General features: G+C 46.6%; 1 protein-coding gene across 3 annotated transcripts in view; it reads left to right on the top strand.

Moving 5' to 3' along the window:
* The window catches only part of MEIS1 (Meis homeobox 1), a 115,126-nt gene that overhangs the window by 87,500 nt on the left and 2,521 nt on the right, over window positions 1-25,105 (top strand). Inside the window, exons 9-13 of one of the 3 annotated variants that reach the window (XM_082480376.1) lie at window positions 1,922-1,998; window positions 21,320-21,378; window positions 22,859-22,948; window positions 23,206-23,301; window positions 23,483-24,001. In XM_082480376.1, the coding sequence (XP_082336502.1) occupies window positions 1,922-1,998; window positions 21,320-21,378; window positions 22,859-22,948; window positions 23,206-23,264 (285 nt within the window). In that variant the 3' untranslated portion in view covers window positions 23,265-23,301; window positions 23,483-24,001. Of the gene's footprint in view, window positions 1-1,921; window positions 1,999-21,319; window positions 21,379-22,858; window positions 22,949-23,205; window positions 23,302-23,482; window positions 24,002-25,105 lie in introns of those variants that run through there. The other 2 variants (XM_082480375.1, XM_082480374.1) reach the window with 2 other exon arrangements.

The raw sequence follows: 25,105 nt of genomic DNA, 5'->3' as shown, positions 1-25,105 counted from the left end.
ACAGTTTGTTCAATTACTTAAAATTAGATCACATGTAAGGTGGCAAAGTGAAATAAGAAAAAAAAAAAAAAAGGATAATTTTGTCCTCGCTTGATGGCAAAAAGTAATGAAATGGGAAGCAAGCTATAAAGATGAAAATGTTGCAGATCATCTCTGTAGGGAGTGGGGTTTTTTTTTTAAGAGAAGCAAAATATTGTGTTCACATAGACGGACGTAAGTCAAGTACGACTTTATTGTGGATGAATGTGTATATAAGGCGGACTATAAGATTCATGCTATATTTTTGCATGGGCAAAATGCAATTTCCCCATTAAAAAAAAAAAAAAAAAAGAAGTAAAAACCCCTTCCCAATGTCTTCTACTTTGTAATTCTGGAGCAGTTCCACATACATGCAGAAAATACGGGGGGTAGTTTACAGGTGCGCACGTTTTTTGTGGGTGTAGTGTCAAGCACCGGTATTTTTAAAAGAAAAGGGAAGTTCCCCCTTCATTTTGGGGGGGGGGGGAGGAGGGGAGGGGGAAACCTGTATCTTTTGTAGCTGATGGCCACGGCGGTGGGCTTTGAAACGGGGCACGTTGGGCAAAGGGAAGTTGCCAGAGTTACAACGAAAATTCCTATTTGGGAAAGCGAGGCGAGGCAGGCATGGAGCTCAGCCATTAGATGTCAGATTATGCTGTTTACAAGAATATATAAAATCTGCTAAATAGTTACGATACCAATAAGATTGCAGAATTTTATGAGGTTTTAAATTCTTACGCTTTACAAGGTTTCAGTTTACATCTTGTGTAATACTATGCCGAATACATCCAAAGAATATGGGGGAGGGGGGAAGAAGGGATGTGTGTATAACAGCAAATATTTTGTGACAACCAGCTGCTAAATGGTATGTTGGGGTAGGACTGACCACTTATATCAAATTATCTTTATTGAAATGCGATTAAGTACCTTGCAGCTCACGGGGTTTGAATCCAATGTGTAATTGGGATTTGGGTGTGCAGGTTAGGAGTCGAGCCGGATCCTCAAAACAGGGTTTTTCTTGGGAATTGTTACATCCGCAATGTTTGGCCATTTCCTTTTGGGACAGTGACGTTTTTACACGGAGGGAAAGGACAGGAGTGTTTATTTCTAAATTTCAAACTTGGATGTGGTTTTTGCTGCGTGGATTTATTAAGCAATCTGTATTCACGCAGAAGCGAATTTTCTGAGAAAGCAATCAAGTTCTCACAAGAAACTTCACTTATGATTGAATTTTAACATTATCTTCAATTAAACCAGTATTTATTTTCTGTCTCTTAGGATTAGTGCAGCACAGCTATGTTAATGTCAGGCAAAAATGTGCTGATCGTTGACCTTGTGTTGGCCTGTGTTCAAAAACCCGGGCGTTTGTTTACGTTCAGGATGCTGATCTTATTTGCAAATTATTTTGGGGCGCTGGCAAGGTTTGTCTTCACGATCTCAGAAAACATCAGCGCGGTTTAGTTTGGCAGAGGAGCGCTTTATCACGTTCATTAATTGTTCTGTGAAATACGGGGTGGGGGGAGAAAAGAAAAGCTGTGATTTGACTCTAATCAGTCATTTGAGACAAGTGCAAAAAACTTTCGGCTAATGCAACAAATATCCTTCTGGAGTATCAAGGTACTGCCAGTATCCTAAGCAGTTATTTCTCCACTTCACTAATCTTTATAATTGGCTTGTCTCTTACCGCCATTAATTAAGTGATGTAGTAGCCCATTAATAATTATAAAAGAGTGACACACCTCAGCATTTTCACCTTTCAATAATAGATGTCACGCTTCTGGTTTTGGTTTGGGTTTGGTTTTTTTTTTGTGCGTGTGTGTGTTTTTTTTTAATTTAAAATAAAAAATATGCCCCCCAAAAGCGCATTGTTTTAAATGTATATATTTATTTTGGTGTCTTTTAGCACCCTTACCCTTCAGAAGAACAGAAAAAGCAGTTGGCACAAGACACGGGGCTCACTATACTTCAAGTGAACAATTGGTAAGTAATTTTCCTTCGCGTTTCTATATGGCCGCCAGCACCCTCCGGCTCACGCTTTGCATTTTTGAGGACACACCTTGCCTTTGTTCTGCTCCCCCCGCCAGCAGTTTATTGATGCAAAGGCATCTAGCCGGGCAAGTGGTTTCAATTATGGGAACGAGGAGGTTTGCTACCACAGAAAATGAGCCGTATTTATTTTCCCATGGTTTGGGCAGGTATCGGTGCGTTCGCATTTGGGTACCGGTCCTCCTTCTGGCTGGGGATGTGTCTTCTTCAATAGGAAGCCACATCCACATTGAGAACTTTGGTCGTGGAACAGGTTGAGATGTCGGGTGAAAAAAAAGGGGCGATTGGCTCTGTTTCTGCAGAGGGTAATGTTATTTTGGGCTGCTGTCACGCTATTTCTTTTTTTTTAAATGTTGTTAGTGGGGTTTTTCTTTTTTGACTGACATCCTTCTGTCTCTTTACCGGTTTGTTTTAAAAGTCTGGGTTTCGAAAGTTTGAATAAACTTTGAGGGCAGGCTGGCTTTTTGCTGCTGAAGTACGGTGTGGAGCGATTTTATTTATTTATTCCAGCCAACGGATGCTGGAGCCCCTGCTCTGGTGTAGCAGTGATTTATTTGAAGGAAATCAGGATCTGTGCTGTCTCTGCAGTGGATTTCGGGTTGCTAACTGTCCAGGACGTGGTGAAGGCAACCGGTGAAAATTACTCGTGATTTAAGTATGAAAACACGAGCGAACCCTTAAAAAAAAAAGTTTGATTTATTACCCTTTGTTACTGCATCCAAATGCAGGTTTCTCCCACTATCCCAGAACAAGTGTCATATTTGAAGTGTATTGCAATCTAATACCTTGTAAAACTAAGTGTATCTAATTAATTGTCCTAATATTTTTCGATTAGTGTTTATGATGGGAAACCTTATCCTCTTTGAAGTAATACCCAGAAAATGGCCAAGGCAAACAGAGAGCCTGCTGGGGAAATGGGAGGGAGGAATGCCAGTTTGCAGACAAAAGTGTTTTTTTTTTTTTTCCCGTTCAATACGTGTCAGAGATTAATATTACTGAAGCTCTGATTACACGGCCTAATCCATTTTAGTGAATAAATTTGGTCTTGATGCCCATTGCACCTACATTAACAAACCCTCCTCTCTTAGAGAGAGTAGGAGCCTATGGGAGAGATTTCAGATATATTAAACCCCATTACAGAAAATGTAATTTCTGTCAATATAATCCCGTGTATTCTTCAATTTAGTACTTTAGAGATAACAAGCTACTTACAATATATTTGCCTTTGGAGGATTAATTTACAAAGTGCACTATCTGGGAGACGCAGGCGGGCTCACATAAGCATAGCTTGTAAGGGTTATCAATTTCTGTGACCCCGCAGCAGCCCTGGGAGATCAATTTTTTGAAGCCCTTTAAGACACTGAATAAAGGAAAATGCCAAATACTTAGTGTATGTGAAGTATGCTTCCAAGATACTTAACTTTAAAACAGAGGAATAAAAGGCACTAAACGTAGAATACGTGTTCTGAGGAAACGCAACCTGCGGTATGTTGGCTCAGCCAGGGAAAAATTAGGGTTTGCTTCAGCTTTACATCCTCCAACCTTCGCCCAGGCGATACCTTGAATTATATGGTTGTCCTTCAGTTAAAGTGCTTTGGCCAGTTGAGAAGCTGTGAGATGTTTGTCAGGGGTCTTATTCAACGACGGGTGGAGTGAGCGGGTGCTGCTTTGGAGGGGTCTGGGAGTGTAGGATTCGGCGTGGGTGACTATGGCTGTTTAGGATGGTCCATCAAAGAACTTTTTTGAGATGATGAACATGGGATGCTTTGAACTAAAGCTGGGGGGATTTCTGCCAAGTGACTTTCCGGGGTGTTTTTCAGTACCCATCTTGCTTTGGATTTATAGAATCATGGAATGGTTTAGGTTGGAAAGGATCTTGAAGATCATGTAGTTCCAACCCCCCTGCCATGGACACCTCCCAGCAGACCAGGTTGCTCCAAGTCCCGTCCAACCTGGCCTTGAATGTTTGCAGGGATGGGGCAGCCAGTTTCTCTGGGCAACCTGGGACAGTGTCTCACCACCCTCACAGCAAAGAATTTCCTCCTGATATCTAATCTAAATCTCCCCTCTTCCAGTTTAAAACCGTTCCCCCTCATCCTATGGCTCCACTCCCTGATCAAGAGTCCCTCCTCAGCTTTCCTGGAGCCCCTTTGGGGTCTGGAAGGGGCTCTAAGGTCTCCCTGGAGTCTTCTCCAGGCTGAACACCCCCAACTCTCTCTGCCTGTCCTCACAGCAGAGGGGCTCCAGCCCTCGGAGCATCTTCGTGGCCTCCTCTGGACTCCCTCCAACAGGTCCATATCCTTCTTATGTTGGGGACTCCAGAGCTGGACACAGTACTCCAGGTGGGGTTTTTTGGAGGGATTTTTACTTTGGCTTGGTGTCAGATGTGTTTTTATAAGTTCCTTATGTGCAAGGGGGGAAGAAAAAAAAAAAAAGTAGGTCAAAATACATTATAACTGAAGTCTTGTGGATGTAGGGCAGGCTTCCTCTGCTTGAGCTGGTTCGGTAATTCTGCCGTGGTGTTACAATTGTATGAATTATTGAGACGATTCCCCTTCCTTCCCCAACCCCACGGAGATTTAACACTAGAGAGTCTGTCGGAGCTTTCTTAAACCCCAGCTGGTGGGCAGAGATGCCAAAATACGGTAATTCGGCCCCTGCTTTTTGTAAGGGGTGCTGAGGAAGGAGGAGGAGGAGGAGGCTGAGCATGCCGGTCACACATGCAGGCGGGAATCCTTTCAAAACATCCAGCCACGGGGTGACCGACAAGCTGCTCCATCCCCTCCCGAATCCTGGGAAAGGGGGGTGGTATGGGGCCAACCCTCTCCCAACCTTTGGTTGAATCCCCTTTCTCTTCTTGCAGGGAAGAGCTGAGGTATCGTTCCTTGGTAGCTTTGCCTTTATTTTTTTCAGCGGGCTCATAAGCCATTCAGCCACGACTCACAAAAAAATTTCGCCTTTCCTCCTTAGGTTCTTCCAAACTTGTTAACACACATGTACATTTTTGTATTAATGATGAGTCATTGTAAATCACTGTTGCAGAGATTAAATAAAATGCTGAAGGGCAGGCTGGGTGCAGATCAGTCATAAATTATTGGCAGCAACACAGCGTGTGGGAATACATGAAATGTGCATGAAAAACATAAACTCATGTCTGGTAGCATGGTCGTTAGCCCAGACTGGGAATGCTGGATTTTCTGGATGGAATTAGAAGTTTGCCACAGAGCAGTCAGTGAAGAGAGCATTTGTTTTCCGCAGATTGAAAGCATTTGAACCTTTTTTTTTTTTTTTTTTTGTCATATTTTGAATGCCTTCGCAGTATGTGCAAGTTGCATACTTCGGTTCGCTGCCGTAACGGGAAAAAAACGATGCTTTTCACACAGGGGCTGCCCAGTGTTCGGGCTCCCCGGGTTGATGGACACAACTCCTATTGATGGTGAAGGAGTCACAGGAACGGGGTGATGAAGTGAGACGTGCCAGAAAACGTATCAGTGGTAGGGCACATGTCCTGCAAAATACCACAGTTTTAACTTGACCCTTTTCCTTAGGTTGTTTCTTTTTCTTCTTCTTCTTTTTTTTTTTTTAAATAATGAAATAACCCACTGGGAGGATTTTTTTCTTTTCTTTTTTTTTTCTTTTTTTCCCCCACACGCAACAATTTTGCTTGCGAATCAGCAGCGTTGCCCTTTAGGACCATCTTTTTGCCGTGGTTGGATGTTTCCGTGGTGGGTAGAGGGAACCTGTGTCAAACTAAGCGTGTGGCAGGTAGGAAGGTAGCAGAGTTCAAGATGTCGTTGTTCTAAATGAACCCTTCAAGTCTCCATCCTCTTAGTCGTTTAACCCCGCAGCGGTTTAGGGTTGGAAGGACGGTAAGGTGAGCTAGAAGGGGCGCTTGTGTGATCTTGAGACCGTTGCCTATATGGAGGTGGAAGGGACCTGACCAAGTCCAGGTTAATAAGGTGCTTTTCCCTGGTGATAAAAGCCGGCATTGAAATATCCAGGAGGTGCGACCCAATGGCTTCTTACCTCCGCAGAGAGTCAGCCAAACTGTATCGAACAATCTATACGGTTTGCTTGTTTGCTACATCCCGGTTGAATCTCTTCCCATTAAGAACTAATGGTAAATAATTACCGGTGGTACTCTACGGAGAAGAGCGAGCAGTTCTCATCAAGGGCTGCGTTAGGTGTCAGATGCTTGTTTCTGGTTTAGGAAAGTCTCGGTACACACAGAAAAATGTCTGTGTATTTGTAGAATAACGCACCTGTATAACCTCTCTATATGTGCATGTCTCTATGTGACGATCCCTCTAAATAGAGTTGCGTACAACTGCACTAAAATGACCTTCAAAAATAAATTTGAAAATTCAGATCCTTAAAGCTCCGGCCTTTTATTAGGTGCTTCCATTCCGCTTTCCTCCCCCTCCCCCCACCCCCCCCAAAATACCCTTGCGCTATCTAGGACACAGACCAGACAATGATGGAGCAGCTAGTCAATATTTTATCTTCCTCTCATTCTTCAGTGCTTCGTTTGTTGAGCTGTATTCAAACCGTGCTTGAAAATGGAATTAATAATTACTGCTGGGCTTTCCTGTGGTGTTTAGTGCTGTAAGACCCAAGTCCTCCCCTGACCTCCGCTTGCCTGTATCTGCGTAAAAAAAATCTGCATATTTTTCTGCAAAGAGAGAGAATAGTGTTGTCCCTGTTCCCAGGTGAAGAAGCGAGAGACAGGGAGGTCCAGAACAGCCACCGGGTTTGGGTTGGTGACTCAAAGTGACAGCAAGTTACCCACGTTTAAGGTCTGACAACCACCCAAACTCCCAAGTTGCACTGGAAACTCCCAAGTTTTGAGCGCCCTGGCGTCTTCCATTGCCACCCTGCGGTGTTGGGTATGGAGGAGAGAGGCGAGAAATCAGTAACTGCTGGTGAGAAGTTTGGGTTTGATGATTTATTCCATAGTTCCCAAGCAGTCCAAGGCAGCAGCAGACCTGGATCTTCTTCTCCAGTGCAACGTTCAGCTGCTTCAGCCAGGACGGCTTTGCTTTTCTTGCCATTTGCTGCCTTATTCATTCCGTTTTGACAAAGTTTATTTCCTGGAGAAATCAATTTTTCTACATTATAGTGCCCTGGCTTGTTCTTGTAACAAACCTCATCATCATTGGGGTGGTTGAGGCATTGGGCCCCATCAAAAATTGTACCATGAGCTGGTATCTGAACTGTTTCCATATAAAGGAGATTAAAGAACAGGGTGCAAGCAGCTCTAGTAATACGGTTGCCTAGCTCTTGAGTTCTTGGGTTTATGACCTTGGCTTCTTTAAATGTCAATTTTGTGTATGATTTCCTAGGCTTGCCAAAAAAAAAAAAAAAAAAAAAAAAAAAAAGACAAGACCAAACCAAACACACTGGAGAAAAAAAAAATGCTCAAATACTGTAAATATCCCTAATCTCATTCTTGGTGACAGCTGAAGTTAATTTGGTGAAAACTTTGTAAGGAAGAAATTTGAAAAAGGCTCCAGGACCAGCCTGAAGATCAGTTTGAAAAATCAGAGATGGGTTTGCGATAGGACCATCAGACCACCTTTGCTGTATGTAGCAGAGCCAGCTCAGGGTGTAGACACCCAGAAGTACTTTATTACCCTTTTAGCCCCATCACCACTCCCCTCCGGCAGGAAATTTTCTCCTGCCTCTGTTTCTTTGCTCGTGGGTGTGCGTAGTGGCTGAGCTTTGCTGCGGTAGTCACACAGGGCGGGGGACGAAGTGCTGTGCCATGGCACGGGTGGGCAGGGTGGCACGGCGGGGATGGAAGGATTTTGCCTTTCTCACGGGGGATTGCTCCCCAGCACCCAGCGATGAAATGGGGAGCACCACTGCAAGGGGTGTCCTCCCCATCTGCTTGCTGGTGATGCCCGACCAGGCTTGCAGATAGCGGGATTACGGATGGAGCAGATGGGGGGTGCAGATGGGGCAGGTGAGGGGGGGATACGGATTGGGAGATGCAGCTGGGGGACATGAGGGATGATGCTGATGGGGCAGATGGAGGGATGCAGATGGGATGCTGATGGGGTGGATGGGGGGGATGCAGGTGGGGACGGATACTGATGGGGCAGATGGCGGGATACAGATAGGGCAGATGGCGGGATGCGGATGGGGCGGATGGGGGGATGTGGATGGGGCGGATGGAGGGATGCAGGTGGGGACAGCTGCTGATGGAGTAGATGGAGGGATGCAGATAGGGCAGATGAGGGGATGCTGATGGGATAGATGGGGGGATGCAGATGGGGACAGATGCTGATGAGGCAGACGGAGGGATACAGATGGGGGCAGATGCTGATGGGGTAGATGGAGGAATGCAGGTGGGGACAAATGCTGATGGGGCAGATGGAGAGAGATGCAGATGGGATGCTGATGGGGTGGGTGAGGGGGATGCAGGTGGGGACAGATGCTGATGGGGCAGATGCTGATGGGGCAGATGGAGGGATGCAGATAGGGCAGATGCGGGGATGCAGATGGGGACAGATGCAGCTGGGGCAGATGCAGAAGGCCTCTGCCCGCCCCTCCACAGAGGTGCAGGCAAAGGAGGAGCTGTTGCATGGCGCTCAGCCCTGCCACCTTTTGGAAAACAGTCCCAGGCCCCTGTTTTCCCACTGTTTTTTTTTTTTAATCATAGCATGCCTGGGGTTTGGTGCATCTGAAGCACACCCCAAATCCAAGTGATAATGTTGTCCGGTGATTCCCACGCGTTGAGCCCTCCGTTGTCCCCTTGGAGGGGATGGAAAGGCTCCTTCACGGGAGCTGGGCATTTAGCATAGACATCATCTTCGCTCAATTCCTTCACTGAGGGTGATACTCACCCCGAGGAAAAGGCCAGCACATGACCAGCACACCACTTTAGTCCCACTTAAACACTATTTTTAGGGCGTAAGTGGGGGAGGAGTCCGGCAGGGAAGGAGCAGAGCAAAAGCAGGTGCTGGTCCTATACGCAGGGGTGGATTTTCGCCCCTGCCGCCTACCAAATCACAGGCTACAATAAACAGGCAAGCTCTTAGGTTTGCCACTTTGCAGAGCATGTCACACGCAGGGGTTTTTTTAGTCCTAGGCAAGTAAAATATCTGCTTGTTTGCAGATGTATCTATTACTGCTTTTGTTGCAGTAAACAGATTAAACGAGAAAAGGTCAAGATGCAATTTGAATCTGTGTAAGAACATAACAAATACTTTTCTCTGTAATCAGATACAGTAAATACAAGTACTTATTTACTTGTAAATGTTAAAACATTCACAAATTATCCTCTCGACTTCAGATACAAACTTAGCCATCGGATTTTGGAAACTATTTACTTTTCTTCTCTATGTGATTCAAGAACACATATATGTATGTTATTTAAACACTGTTTTGTTAATGGGAATACACACGAAGGCAGGAAAAACGGAAATAAGAAAGAATATATGTTTCAGGTTTAACGAATGCGTACTGTTTGTTATTCCAGAGTAAAATAAGATAGTAGGTGTTTGCAACATGAAAATCACCACCCCCCCCCAAAAAAAAAACCCAACCACAAAACCCCAAGAAAACTATTAAAAAAAGGATCTCGCTGGGTGAATTGTTATACCATTTGAGCAATTTGGAATATGTGCGGTAAATTAGCTGTTCTAAACGTACCATGTGCTGGGCTTTTCAAGCAGATTTTTACATTTATGTTTTCACTAAGTCTTAGCTAATTGTTATGCCTTTCACCTTGAATGCCAATTGTAATAATAATATTACATCTGTAGTCGATTTCTCTGTTCTTAAATTACAGCAATCAGGAATACTCACTAGGTAAAAATCCTGTATAGTTACTCGTAAGAAAATATTGAAATCAGACGAAAAAATGTTTAGCTTGCATAGTGCCTTAGACAGCCCTGGAGAGCTGCCAGGCAGCCAAGGTATTATTAGAAAAGCTGAGCAAATAGCTTGCAGGGGGAAGAGTTGTGAATTTAGAGCCATCAGGTACCGTCGTATCACCGGATCTTAGGCTGGGGGGGGGGGTTGGGGTGGGTATTTTGTTGTTTGGTTTTTTTTTTTTTTAGTTCAGTAAAGCCATTTAAAAATCCAGCGCGGTGATTTAAACGAGTGGGGTTTGGTTTCAGTGCGCAGGTTTAAGGAGTAGCAGTACAGTTTGGGCATGAAACGCAGGTGTTTTTCCAAAGGGGGCAGATGCTCGGAGGAGGTGGAGAGAGAGGGATTTTGGGGAAACGCTCCCCTTGACCTCCAGGATTTCAGGTGGAGCAGAGGAAGGGCTTTCACCCTGGAAAGCTGATAGATCCTGGGTTTCTTGCTCAGTCCAGCCTTGGCAGTCTCCTCGCACCCCAAACTGCCCCAGAAGAGGGGTCACCCTGCCCGGGAGGACCGGGGGAGGATGTCTCCCCTAACCATTGCTCTGATAGCCCCCACATTTAGCTTGGCCAAAGCCAGCAGAGGAAACACCATTTCTTTCCAGAGCAAACATGGAATCACTTCGCACGAGCTAACAGGCTAATTAGTGGCACCCTGAGTATTGAGCAAATAAAATAACTGGTGTTATTTTATTCACACAGCTGCTTTTTTTGTTGTTTTTTTGAGAGGGAGAAAGGTCGGTTCCCACCGCAGAGCATCGCGCAGCGCGAAACGGGGTTCACCTGCCAATAGTCTCGATTAACAAAACGCACTCGAGAAGTTAATACGTGGCCAAAAAAAAGAAAAAAATCCGGTTTTCCCTTGGGCCTTCTATCCTCTTCTGGGGGGGTTTCAACCTGACAAACTTTTTTTTTTTTTTTTTTTTTTTTTTTGGTCGGTGCATTAATATTCTGTAACGAATGCACTGTTGGGGAGATAAGGTGAATCGGTGCCGCTTGCTCTTTCCTCCTCTCCTGCACCAGCTTTGCTCTGCAGGATCAGGGTAGGGGTCAGAAGGCTTTGTTTGCTACTTTTTATTTAAAAAAAGGCTGAGTTTCGGGTGTGCCTTGCCTCAAAACCAAGAGTTAGGCTTTAAAAGAACCCCATTCGGGGCACTATCGTATTGCGGAAACGGTGCGTTGAGAACAAGGGGAGGGCTCTGCGCCGTCTTCTGTAAATACAGTTCTCGGGGCTTGGTTTCTCTTTAGGGCCAGAGATGCTTCTGTCAGGAAAAATACCCTCAATATCTTAAAAATAAATAAAGAAATAAACAAGATATACCCTCAATACATTAAAAAAAAAGAAAGAAGGGGAGACTAATGGTTTGTCACTGCTTCACAAGTCAGGTTTTGGTCTATTCTCGCCGTGGCTATCTGAAAAGTGTTTACATATAGTTTGCCTTTCCTGGTATTTTGTGCTTGCACAGACCTCATCTCCAACTATTTCGTGTCAACGGTTGCCGAGGTCAGCGTAAAACGCTCAACCATTGCGAACTGAAACACCGGCGCACGGAGAACGGTGCCCGCGGAGACCCTCTCTCGCGCTTCCATCGGGTGCTCTCTCCGGGCTGCGCCGGCGTAAAAAAAACCTCCGTGGTTTAAAAAAAAAGTCAGCCTGAAATATTAAAAAAGGGGGCGAATGTTGCCGCCTTCTTGGTTGAACCGATTTTCTCATCTCAAAAATGAAGGGCGGCCAGAGGGGCAAGGCAAGGACGGGCGGTTTTGCCCTGAAATGCTTTCGGTGTAGATGATGGCTACACCAGCGTCGTTAGAGCTAACGAGGCTTCTGCCTTTTATTTTACTTTTGAAAAAGAAAAGAAACGGCAGCAGATGCTGCTGGAAAAAATATTACTTCCGCAGCTCTTCGATGAAATCTAGGTCATGTAACAGTTTCACAGGTTATTATTTCCCCCACCGCCCAGGCGCTGTAGTCCTTGTGGCTTTTTTGGCTAATGATAAAGCTCAAGAGCCAATGGCTCCTTTTAATTCAGTTTTATCCCAGAGATGTCCGACTTCTCACCTGGTTTATAAAGGTGGTTTCTACCATCTGGGGGGGGGGGGGGGGTTCTATGTCCCGTGCTCTCACCAATTCTTTATATCTTTGACATTCCTCTGACCTCCCCGCGCGTGTTTTGTTTGCAGTTGTTTTTCTGAGGATGTCTTTTCTCCTGCCCCGAATAAAATGCCGTCAGGAGTAGGATTATAAGCAAAATGAATTACTTCACTTAATGGGAAATTATGTTTAGATAAAGTAGATTACAAAGTAGGTTATTAGCAGTGGTTAGAAAACAATGTTTTGAAGTAGGATGTCTTGGGGGGGGGGGGGAGCCTATCCAGAAGCGTGGGGTTGTTTTTCACGTTGGCTGTGACTCAAAGCTGTATCTTTTATGGTTTCTGGGAAAAAGAAATTAGGGAGCAAAAAAAAAAAAAAATCAAACCAGTTTTGCAGGTGCCCACATCACACGAAATGAACCAACGTGCGCGTGTTTGTTGTTTCGGTAGTGGTGGGGAGGACGCAACCACAGGAATCACAGCATCCCTCCTCTGCCCCGAGCCGATGTCTCGGGGTATCGACCGGAGCGATGTCAAAGTATGTTTCATGTACGAATCACAGGTCCTATATAGGTGTTTATTATGTTTTCTCTTTGGGGGCTCTGGGGGTGTTTTCCCCCAAAGACACTTGTCGGGGGTTTTGGTTTGGCCACCCTGGGTTCGCTTCTCCTTGTCCCTCAGGCTGGAGGAGCTTATGTTCCTGGGGTTCCTGGGGAGGGAGTTACTCCATGCTCCTTAAGTGGCCTTCTGGAGATGAGAGGAGGGTGCGGAGACCTGTCCAGGAGTACGGACAGAGCATTTCTCTTATCCTTCAGTGAGCAGGAACACACTTAAACCATCAGCCAGGTGTGGGAGCAGCCTCTCTGCTTTCCCTTGGGCTGGAGGACCAGGCACAGCTTCCAGCTCCCATGCCATATGCATTATAGGTAGGAGTGAATGGGGGAAAACTGGACAAGGCCCCCAACTTGATGTATGGAAAAAGCCTTGGACTTCAAAGGAGGAGCCCTGGAGTTTAGACCACTTGGGTGGCAGGAGAAAGCTCGGAGATCATGTAGGCACCTTTCACAAACTGCATTCCCTTAAATAAGAGGTTATGCTGAATCAACAGAGGACAAAGATGGTGCTGGAAGAGAGAGGAGTGTTTCCAAAGAAGTAGCGCATAGGTTGCTATCAGTTCTCACCAGTCCCCAGCCTAATCTCTGCCACTGAGTGGGACTCGGGTTGTTGGTTTGAAGTGATCTGCTGAAGACATGCTGCTGGATTGTACTGATGGCGTGCACCAGACCAGGAACTGAGTTATGGAGTCCAGACATGCTCTCCTGAAGATTCAGATGGAAAGTTGATGTTCAGACCCCTCATCACAGCTGGAAGAAAACACCGAGCTGGGAGATGGGTATTGCAGCCTGGGCTGCTCTCAAAGCCCGTGGAGACCCTGCACACCCTCTGCCATGAGCATTTGGGAGGTCTCAGGGTTTTTGGCACGATCTACGTATTGGAGCACATACATCTCTATCCCAGCAAAGACAGTGTGGTGGGAGAGACCCCACCTGGAGTAAGGAGTCCAGCTCTGGAGCCCCCATCATAAGGAGGACATGGACCTGTTGGAGCGAGTCCAGAGGAGGCCATAAGGATTCTCTGAGAGCTGGAGCATCTCTGCTGTGAGGACAGGCAGAGAGAGTTGGGGTTGTTCAACTTGGAGAAGGCTCCGGGGAGACCTTAGAGCCCCTTCCAGTGCCTAAAGGGGCTCCAGGAAAGCTGGGGAGGGACTCTTGGTCAGAGAGTGGAGCCATAGGATGAGGGGGAATGGTTTTAAACTGGAAGAGGGGAGATTGAGATTAGATATTGGGAAGAAATTCTTTGCTGTGTGGGTGGTGAGGCACTGGCCCAGGTTGCCCAGAGAGGTGGTAGATGCCCTATCCCTGCAAACATTCAAGGCCAGGTTGGACGGGGCTTGGAGCAACCTGGTCTGGTGGGATGTGTCCCTGCCCATGGCAGGGGGGGTGGAACTGGATGGTCTTTAAAGTCCCTTCCAACCCAAACCATTCTATGATTCTGTGATCCTGTGAGATAAATCGCTCTCCAAATCTGCAGCGGAAAAGTGACTGCGCAGCATCAGTCCTTGGGCAGGGAGAGCATTTTGGCGGGAGGCAAGATTTTGGCTAGTAGCACGTTGTGTACCCAACTGCAGTGTTGCGTTGGGTCCGGCGCTGTCCCGGGCGGGAGTTAGAGAGCAGCCTTAGCGCCGCTCTCCTAGATGAATCCTTGCCATATTCCTTAAAGGCTAATTGTGGCGCACGGAGATCAGCAGAGTACAGCTGCACTGGGATTTGGGAGCAGGGAAGAGACGGGAGGTCAGCTCCGCTGGCGCTTTGCCATGTAAAGATTTCCCCTTACATCATCTGGCTGCCGAAGGGCGAGTTTACATCTGCTTTGCACCCCCCCCAGGGAATTGCGGTGGCAGGGAATGAGGTTGCTGCGAGCCCTCCCCGGCGCAGCCCAGACCCTGCAGCACGGCCTCTTGCTCCGGCTCCTTGGCATTGGCCGGGATGCCAGACCTGGATTTTCACCAGAAGCTTTCCACGTCGGCTGAGCATTTTTTTTTTTTTTGGAGGATGGAGTGGGATTTGTGGATGGGAGAGGAGGAGGAAAGCGTGCCAGAAAGGCCAACAGCAGCTCGCCTAGGATGTGGGAGGGCACTGGAGATGGGCAGTGCCGGGAGGAATGTCTCCAGGGAGCCCTTCCCCGGGCACGTTGGCTCTTCGCACCTCTCTAGCCAGTCCCTCCCTTGTTTTTCATTCAGAACTAGCTAAATAAATACAAATAGGCTCTATCTCCATCCTGCTGGGGAACAGGGAAAATTTTGCAAGATGGGGAAAGTGTTTCCTGCCCAGCTTTCTTCTAGAAAGACCCATTGAGCAGCCACCGGCCGTGAGCCCTACATGGAGATGGGGCGAGGAGAACGTTTGGGCCAAGGGACGAGCAGGGCCAGGAGAGCTTGTGGGTCCTCACCTCGATGGAAAAACATCAGCCATCCCTTCTGCGCTGAGAGCACGAGCCACTGCCGGGCTGGCTGCCACCCCGAGGCAGTCACCATGTCCCACAGGGCTGGTGGCGGGGTGCTCCACCAAATCCGGTCTGCTTCTTTTGGAGGCAGGGCATGTCCCATAGCCATTTGAGAAGCCGGCGTGGTATGGAACGGGAGGGGAAGCAAGGCTTAAGGGCTTGGGAGAAGAGCAAGCCCAGGAGGTGGCCAAAGGTAGAGCTGGGACATGTTGCGCCGGCCGAAATGTAGGGCATGGCCGGCTCCATTACAAGGAGCGTGTGTACCTGATGCCATCTCCCTGCCTTCTATTTTTGCGGTCAACGTGCTCGCTACGTTAGTGGGGTTGGCTCGCAAGAGAGTCAATCGCGCCCTCCCGCTTGAAAGCAACTTTTCCGAATGCACACCATGAATCCGTCGGTGGGGTCACATAGTAACGCTCGAAGTCAGAAGCTATTTTTAAAACTAAATTGCAGAACCACACATGGCTTTCATTAGTGCTTTACATCAAATTTGTCAGCTAATTAGTGGTTTTTCATCGCTGGTTTTTGTGTAGTATTTTATTTGTTCGCTCTTCGGTGTTGTCTCGCGACACCCTCAGCTCTATATATAGAGTCTCTATAGAGGGGGGGGAGAAGAGAGGAGAGCTTTCGGGAGACCTTCCTGATCCTCCTGACGGATGGGCTTGCTGCCTTCGGAGGATATTCCGATATTACGTGTCCAGAGTGGGCGGTTAGCAGCCCCCGTGCTCTCTTCCCTCCCTGCCTCTATTTAGTGTTGTAAATGATGTATTGCAGTCCTGAACTGCCTTCAGTTGGGGAGGAGGAGGAGGAGGAGAAACCAAGAAAAGTTGCCAAACATGACTTCATAAAGTTTGACTTTAAATTGAACAAAGTTTCTTGAGCGTCTTAGATTTTTTTTTATTCTGTTTTTTTTTTTTTTTTTTTTTTTTCCTTTTCTTTCCAAATAAAGGGAGTACAGAGAGCAGGGATTGCTAATGACTGGTAGTTACGGGTCATTAAGCTCACTAACTGACTTCAGGATCAGAACTTTCTAATAACGGCAGCAAGCACTCTTTTAACATTTATTTCTCATTTTAGGGATGGGGAGATGTGATTACCATTCAAAAGTCTGCAGTTGGGTTTTTTTCTGTTCATAATTACAGAGGGAGCTCGCTATTTTTAAGGCTGTTTTTAAAACATTTGCAAGTATTTGGTGAAATGATTTCTAGGGTGGGTTTGTTTTTTTTTTCTTTTCTTTAACTGACTCCTTTATAAAGCTCTGGAAAACAAATACACAGGGAAAAAAATGAAAATATGTTAAAATAAGGAATAAAGCAGTTACTGAAGTGTAATAATCCGGGTTTATAGCACACTTTCCATTTAAATTGTTTTTATTAGAGATAAACCTGTTAAGCGTTGAGGAATTAAGTGCTGAATAGAGGTGGTTGTTTTGCTGCTGTATAAATGAAGGATCCCGGTATGTAGAAAAGAGCATGGCTGGTTTTACAAGTGAATTATTTGCCAGTTTGAAGGGCTCTGGTTACTTTGGCATCTGTTAGGAAAAAAAAAAAAAAAAAAGACGATGATTTTGTTGTCAAGAGGGATACTGTGGGGGTTTTTTTTCGGAGGGGCAAGCGAGATTTTAGCGCTGGGGTTGGCAGGTACTGTGGGGCTTTCTCCACCTCCTCCCGCCTGGTTTGCTCAAGGAGAAGAGGAGGCAGATAGATTTTGGGGAATTTTTTGGCACTGCTGGCGATACACGGACTTTCTGGTGTGCGGCGCTTTGGGACAGTATTGAGAGGGAACAGCCCGCGACTCCCGAGTAGGAAAAGTCAGTACTGGTGTGAAACTCTTCCTCGTTTGGGAGGGCTTGAGGTGGGGGGAGAGAAAAATTCAGTATACTGCTGAGTCTCAGCATCTCCTTTCAGGCGGCCGGCCCTGGGAAATTTCGCTCAAAGCCTGCAAATTGGAAGTCCCCGCAATCGCTCTGTCGATTCTTGAGCAAAGGTGACTTTGGCAACCCGTGACAGCGGAGGAAAGTCTTGTTTTATTCACTCGAGAGAAGTGAAATACAAGGGGAAGGGAGAAAGACCAGATCCGTGGGGAAAATGCCACTCGGGCTGTAACCTGAGCCGTAGCGAACTCTGCCTTTCGGAGGGTTCGGTGACCCTCCGAAAATCCTTGCTCTCCGGCTGCTGTTATTGTAGCCAATTTCCAACTAAAATAAGTCTTTTGTCATCACCAGCCGTGCCGCCTCTCGCTGAGAAGAACCAAAACTGGTGCGTGGCGGCGAGGGCGGCCAAGCTGAAGGTCAGAGGAGGGGGGATTGCTGCGTCCCCGGGGCTGCATCTCACCCCTGGGACCAGTGATGGACCCACTGGGGAGAGTGGTGACCTCTGGAGACAGACCCTGGGTGAGAAGCCAAAGAGAAAACATCCTAGCAAAATGCAAATTGGAGAAAAGAGGGTTTCCTCCACCTCTTTAGGGTTATGCAGGTGGAATAGATGTTTGTGGGTTTTTTTCTTGGTTTTGGGGACATGGAGGAAAGCGCAATCTCAGTTATCCAAAAGGGCAAGGAAAAGTTAACTGGAAAAAAAATAATAAATACTTGAAACTTCTCTGTTTGCCCAACTGTTCAAATGTTTCCTCCATGCCACATCCTTCCCCCTTGCGAAAACAAACAAACAAACAAAAGACAAAAAGCAACCCAAAGTAGAGTTCTCAGCTCTCCTTGGGCTGGGAGATGGGTACAACCTGCACACTGAGGGATCTCATGTCGTTGGTGCCGCTATTGATTCTGCTCTTCTGGGCGAGGGGGGGGGGGGGGGGGGAGGGAAACCAAGCCAAACCCCTCCTTCCACATCGGAGCACAGGTACCAGTGCGTAGGGCACTGGTATGGGGAAAAATAACTTCATGCAACTCTTTGAGCCTGTGCGGGTCTTTACTCAGACAAGTGAGGTTATGCCGCTGTCTTAATCATTAAGTTAAGTTTGATGCTGAGTCGTATTTTCAGGATACTCCATTTCGGTAGCACTTGATGTGCAAATATCATTTTTAGGTCCCGATTCCTCTGAACTTTTAAAAATCGGAGTGATTTAGGGTTTCTTTCTGTTGAGATAGGTGAATGTGAACATCTGAGAAAAGGGGCGGTGCGATTTTTTTCCAGTTAGCTTTTCTGTTCCATCATTTTTGCTGGTGTTACGTCAGCCTGGCGCTCGGGAAATTCAAGGAGTGATCTCGGCCCTTCTATCAAAGAAAAAAAACCAGAGGCTATGAAGAAATTATCCCTGTGCCTGTGTGTTTCTGCAGCTACAGCTAATTTGCAGTTTTGCTTGCAAAGGGTTCTCAAATGTGGTTTATAAAGGTAACAGCACTGCATTGTGGTTTCTCAAGACAAGCCACGTTAATAGTTTTAATCCGATGGGTTCTTGCAAATTCCAGGTTTGGGATGCAGGAAGAAACTTGAAAGTGAATACTTTTTCCTTTTTTTTTTTTTTTTTTTCTTTTTTTTTTTAATGCATAGTGGTTTGGAGTCTACTATAATGCAAAGTAAAGCGTTCTGTTACAAAGGCAGGGAGGATGGGACAGAAGGTTAAAGGGCATCCTGGAAACAAACAGCTGGACCAGTTTATTTAAACAGATACAAGGATGGGGAGCTGACCTCCGTTTGACTTCGGGTGGGAGGAGCGAGAATGTCATTTTATTACTTTGCCCAGAAGGAAAATGTTCTTGCGTCTGAATTCCCCCCCGAAGACATCCAAACACTGGGCTGTTTGGCAGAATTGCTACTTATAGAAAATACTTCCACGAATGCGTAGGAAGAAGATAACTGTTAAGTACCTGTGTGTAAAACGTTCTTAAAGCAGATATCCTGAGCGATAGCGTGGGGCGGACAGGTGAGAATAAGTTTTACCGTAGGCAGGTCCTGTGGATAATTATTGGTAAATTCTAGCTCTGTGGTTTATTATGGAGCCCCCCCCCTTCTTCTTTAAAAGCGCCTGTAGTTTGGAGGAGAAGGAAGAGAAGTGTGAGTGTGCGTGCTTAATGATGCTCAGGGTTTCTTTAGGGTAAAAAAAAAAAAACTTACGGCAAGCAAAGGTTTCGGTGACCAGGCTACCAAAAACCCGCTCCCCTCCTGCCGCGGGACCAGGGCAACAACCGGGCAGGGGAAGGATGGAGCAAACGCAGCAAGAGGCTGCGGAAAGAAATGGCTGGGGTTTTGTGGTGGTGTTTTACTTAGGATGCTGAGGTACTGTGAAAATTGCTTTCTGCGAATGCAGATTACAGATATTAAACAATTTTCTAATTGGTCATGGAGCGAAGGCAGCTAATGGGGGAAAAAAAGCAGGTTTTTTTTAATTGCTTATTTCGCACGGTGTTTGTGCTACACCTGGGCTTATAATGAGAAAGGAGAATTAGTCTAACCTTCTGCTCACATGATTCTAATTTTCATGGTTTGTACAAGATAATGATAAACTGATTTGCAACACCGTTTGCTGGAGTTGGTGCGGGTTTTTGGTTTTTTTTTTTTTTTTTTTTTATCAGAAGTGTGTACAAAAATCGATCCAATACTGTTGCTGGCAAAACATGACCTAGTTCAGGCGGAAGGCTTCCAGATCGGCAACCAGAATTGGTGCCGTTGAGCCCGTTTTGTCGAAGCAGGTTTTGTGAGGACTCAACATCTTGATTACATTTTTGTGGGAGTTTGGAGAATGGGAGTTGGGAATGGGAGACAGGAGGAGACCGAAATAGCTGTGCTGGTCTTTGACGAAGATGAAACAACCATCACGGGGCAATGGTTTGCCGTTCTCTTCGCTGGCGTAGGGGAATGGGTGGGCAGAGCTGATTCCCGCAGGAAGGTCCCGGTGGCTTTCTCTCTGCCGTGGGAGAGCTCCTGCTCAGCCACCCCCAAAACCAAGGACCAAGCAGCCCTTTGCGGACTTGCCCGTTGGGTTTCACAAGCACGGGGTGGTTGTACACACGCTTACGCTTCTTCTTTTCCTACTAAATACTGAGGCATACACGATTTTATTCCTATTTTTCTCTCTCGTAAAGAATGTGAAGGCTGGTTATGAGGCTTTGCTGTGATGGAGTCTCGATGGAGATGTTTTCCAAAGGGTTTTCTGATGAGCGAAGCCACAAGAGAAGTTCTCCTAATGCCTTTCAGACAGGTTCCCAGCCACGGGTTTGGGTCTCGCCATTTCAGCGCCGCCAGGACTGCCCGCAGAGGAGACCGGAGCACTTATGATCCCTCTCCTCCTTTACTTCTCCTCTTCTCCTCCAAATTATTTTGAATATTCCTCCCCTAAATAAGCACTGCAAGACTAACTGAGGCGAAGAGCTACAAAAACCCGAGGAAGTACAGTTGCAGATGGCTATTTTTAAAAAGGACTGTACCTTTTTTCTTTTTTTTTTTTTTTTTTATTGCCAAAGATCTGCTTTTCATTGTTCGGGGGGGAATTTTCAGTAGTCCAGTAATTACAGTTTAACAAGATGTTTGCTGTAAATGGTCAGGCCTAGCTGGAGAAAACAGGATTATAAATTCAATTACTGTAAAGCTATGACCTCGCCTTGACCCCCTCAGACTTTGCATAAAGGGGGGGGGGGGGGGGGGGGGGCGGCGAAAAAGCCCACCAAGAAATGGCTGGGAGGAATGCAGGGCTCTGAAGTCCCCAGCAGTGTGACTTGGCGGTGATAAAACTCCAGACGTTCCCTCATTTGATGGGGTTCTGCCATCACAGTTCATTATCTTAATAGTGGGCATTAAAAGGGAATTAGGTTTGCAAGAGGTAGGGGCAGGTTTTGATAAAAAAAAAAAAAAAAAGGAGAAAAGAAGGCGGAGGACATAAGGCAGAAATGGCACTAATGAGGGGGAGGTAGCAGATGCCCTCACGAGCATCTCGCCGGCTTCACCCGTTGGGTTTTGGGGTTTTGTTTTGTTTTTTTTTTTTTCCTGAATTGAGAAGAGCGTTGCCGGTATTGTTTGCTGAAAACTCGGCTAATTCCCCCATGAAAAGATGAAATGGAAGTGTCCGGCTGTGGTAAAAAAGCAGGCGAACATAAATCAGCTCGGAAACCCCGAGCTCGTGCTCTGGGAGGTCACGGGGGTTAGAGGTTTTTGCGGGATTTGCATCCGCACGCCGCCCGACGGAGAGCACCGCGGCGGGGCGAGGGGGGCTTGGGGATGGGTGGAAGTCATCCCCCTTCCATAACCGTTTGCTTTCCTCTTTTTCTTCTTTTTTTCTTGCAGGTTTATTAACGCTAGAAGAAGAATAGTTCAGCCCATGATAGACCAGTCCAATCGAGCAGGCAAGTCCCCAATAGTAACTCTATTCAAGTCACGCAGGCGAAAACCATCCTCAAGCCATTCACCGGGAGGTCCATTACCTGGTAAATAAATGAGAAATGAATGCTGGGAGTGATTGACAATTAAAATACACCCAGCTTTGTTTCATTACAACCCTCATCATTTTAATGTGATTAAAATATTTGGGGAGGGAAAAAAAAAAAAAAAAAAAGACATTGAACAATCGGAAAAAAAAAACCAAACCAAACCTAAAATGATCCACTCCGTGACGGGATTTGCCGTACACGTCCAGACTTAAAGTTATTTATTTTAGGAGTTGTTTTTAGTTTTCCTTCCCAGCTCTTTCTGCTCCTGTGACCGCTCCCTGGTGCATGGCTTGGTGTGGAATTGCTGTAAACTTTATTACCTGTCGAAAGGGCAGAGGGGTCAGAATCGCTTGTGGGACTCAGTAAAGTTCAAAGACGTTCAATGAGGTAGAGCTTTATGTGCTTTAATAACCCAAGGCAGCTTACTTCTGAAGCCGGCTTTTAACGTACAGTTAAAACCCGGAGTTCAGGTAGTGGTACTTGTGTAGGGTCCTTTTGTATCTTCTTTGTAGTAGCTGTCTTTTGGCATTGCTGAGCGTTCGGCTTTTACTTTGAAGGGGGGGGGGGGGGGGGGGGATTTATTTTTATATATATGTATTTATTTTTTTTCAAAGCTGAAGTTTTCCCATGCCGGCTCCATCTGGGGTCTCGGCTTGCAACCCCGTGTGGGTATTTACCATCGAGGAATATCCCATTACTCTCAGATGGTTTTGTTTCCCAAATCTCGCTGCCAAACTATCCAAATCCAAGCTGCCTTTGGGCCGCGCTTCCTCTTCCAGTCCGTTCCAGTCCGTGGCAGGGACGCGTTTGGGTCCCTGCTCTTAGAAAGGCGCAGGGGCGTAATTTAACACACTGCCGTTTCAGTGTGACTGTTCCAGCCGTAAAATCCGGCTCCTATACAGGTCTTTGCATTGACGTCAGCAGCGGCAGCAGCTGGGGCCGGGGCTCCTCGTGGCTCGAGATTTCAGATCACTCACTTCATTTCCAAACTTGCAGTGGGAAATCGAGCCAAAATTCAAGCGGGCTTGTTAGCCCGGCTGCTAAATCCCAACAGTGGATGGCTTTCCTTCTTTTTAGAGCCGGCATCGATAGCGGTCCCTGGGTTTGGCAAGCCAAAACTCAAGCCAGCTTGTTAGCCCGGCCGCTAAATTCCAACAGTAGGTGGTTTTCCCTCTTTCGAGCCGGCATCGATAGCGGTCCCTGGATTTGGGGCGGGGGAAGTTGTGTCTCGACACCGTGAGAAGAGGTGACCCTTTTGGGTTGGGGGGGAAGTTGTGTCTCGACGCCATGAGAAGAGGTGACCCTTTTGGGTTGGGGGAGAAGTTTTGTCTCGATGCCATGAGAAGAGGTGACCCTTTTGGCTGTGGCTAAAAAGCAATGTTCTGCGCTTTTCCAGTAAGTCAAGGAACACCCTATAACCCTGACGGACAGCCCATGGGAGGTTTCGTGATGGACGGCCAGCAGCACATGGGCATCCGAGCGCCAGGTAAGCCCCCGGTGTGGTCCCCCTCGGTCGTGCCCGCCGCAGGTACCCCCCCACCTCCGCCGTCTTCTGCGTTGCCTTGCCTCGCCTCGCCTGTCTTCTGCCTGCCTTCAACGCCACCGAGGGGAGCCAGGCGTCTTCTCGCTCGAAGCCATCTTGGCCCCTCCGCCTTGCTGCGTTTTGGAAAGGGGCTTTTTGGCACTATCCGTTGACTTTGCTCATTCTCTGGCATCTCCTTGGATTTTTTTCTCTCCCTCTAGGACCTATGAGTGGAATGGGCATGAATATGGGCATGGAGGGGCAGTGGCACTACATGTAACCTTCACCTAGGTAACCAATGGCAAAGCCAGGGGGAAGTAAGTACAACCGGGGTCTTTGTTCTCACTTTGTCCGAGGGATATTTGTCTCCTTGCATTTCCCTATGTTCTCCCTGCCCATAGCCTCATGCTTCTTCCTTCCTTTCCATCCATCCATCCATCCATCCATCCATCCATCCTACGCCTTGGGCTCCTTCGGGTTTCTCTCCCTCCGGTTCAGCTCAAGCTTTCCAAGTTCCCAAACGTGCGCGCGCGCGTGCGTGCCGTGCATTGCCGCCACCGTACCTCGCCACCGCCGCCATACATTGATGCTATTATCCATCCCCGAGCACATGACAAAACAAGAAGCAGCCGGGGAGGTGGGGGAGCCCGTCGTCTTGGCAACAGACTGATTTGCAAAATGTAAGCGGTCTGCAGCAGCGCAGGGAGAGGAAAGAGCATGTCCCCAAAGTGTCATAAATCTGTCTAACCGCAGTTGATGCATGAGTTACATTTCTCCCGCTAACCTGCAAGACACCAAAAAAAGCCAAACGGAGACTTCTCGTAGGTAAAAAAAAAAACAAAAAAAAACCAAAAAACAAACTAACCAACAAACCAAAAAGAAAACCAGCGGCCGCACTTAGTTGCGTTTTAGAAGGCGATGGGCGAAACTTTGATTTTGATTTTTTTTTTTTTAATTTTTTTTTGCCCCCCCAAGTTTATTTCTCTTTGTCTGTCCGTCATAATGGGATTACGTGTGGCAAAGGAAAAAGAGAGAATACAAAATAGAGGTGTGCGCAGCAGGCTATGGAGCTTAGCCCAGGCTAATTGACTATATCCAAATTAAGTATGCCATCACTTGCAGTGTGACAAATGGATTTGACTTATTCAGTATACAAAAATAGAGATCATTAATGCAATCTTCAGTGGCAGGCCTCGCGAAGAAAGCCTAGAAAAACTGTCCCAGTTTTTTTTTCTCCCCCCCCCCCTTGCCTTTTTATAGGGGAAAAATACATTATACAAATTTTTTGTTTGTTTGGGTTTGCTTTTTTTAAAATAAAGAGTAAAGTGGTTGGAAACACCGAGGCACTGGTACCGTGTTTAAATGGCGCCTGATTCTGTTCCTCTCGCTCTCTTTCTGGAGTTAGAAGCAGTGATTTCAGCATCTTTGTTGTGCCCCGGCCTGTACGAACACAGGGGTTTGAAGTTACCCAGGCCAAGTGCGTTTCGTAGTCGTCTTCTCTGGGCGCGAGTCAAAAAACCCCAAGTTTTGAACAATTAGCTGTGAAAACATTCCTCCGAGCTTGGGAATGCAACAGCCTTATTACCTCATCATGGAAATTTCTAGCTTAGTTAATTTAAATATTGTTTCTTAGTTTCTGGGTCAATTAAATTTTCAATGATGTATTTTATGCTTCGTGACCAATTAAATTAATAGGTTATTACAAAAAAATATTATCATCTTTTTTTTTTTTTTTTTTTTTTGATTAAAGAGCTGTGAGTACAGTATATTTTTATAAGCAATTTTCATTAGTTCAAAACTGTTCCTTTAGGCTAGATTAAGCAGCTATCATTGCTCGAGCCTTGAGACCTGATTCCAAGGTGTTCGGCGCATTCACAGCGCGCCTCTTACTTAGAACTAAAGCCAATTGAACCTACTTAGCAATAGCGTATGCCTTTCACCCTTGATGATTATGGAGCTTATAGCTCGCCGAAACAATACACCTGTCAGTTCCCATCAGCTCCAGCAATCCAAGCAGAAGGCAGAGGCCCACGGAAAGCGGGAGGTTTTATTGTTTTAGGTCCAATTTCTCCCCCCCCCCCCTCCCCCCCCCCCCCGCATTGTTCTCCCGAACCCACTGAA

Source organism: Vanellus vanellus, assembly GCF_965231255.1.
Source record: "Vanellus vanellus genome assembly, chromosome: 3".
NCBI classification, from domain to species: Eukaryota; Metazoa; Chordata; class Aves; order Charadriiformes; family Charadriidae; genus Vanellus; species Vanellus vanellus.
Note: the sequence above shows the minus strand (reverse complement) of the source record. Positions and strands in the feature narration are given on the sequence as shown.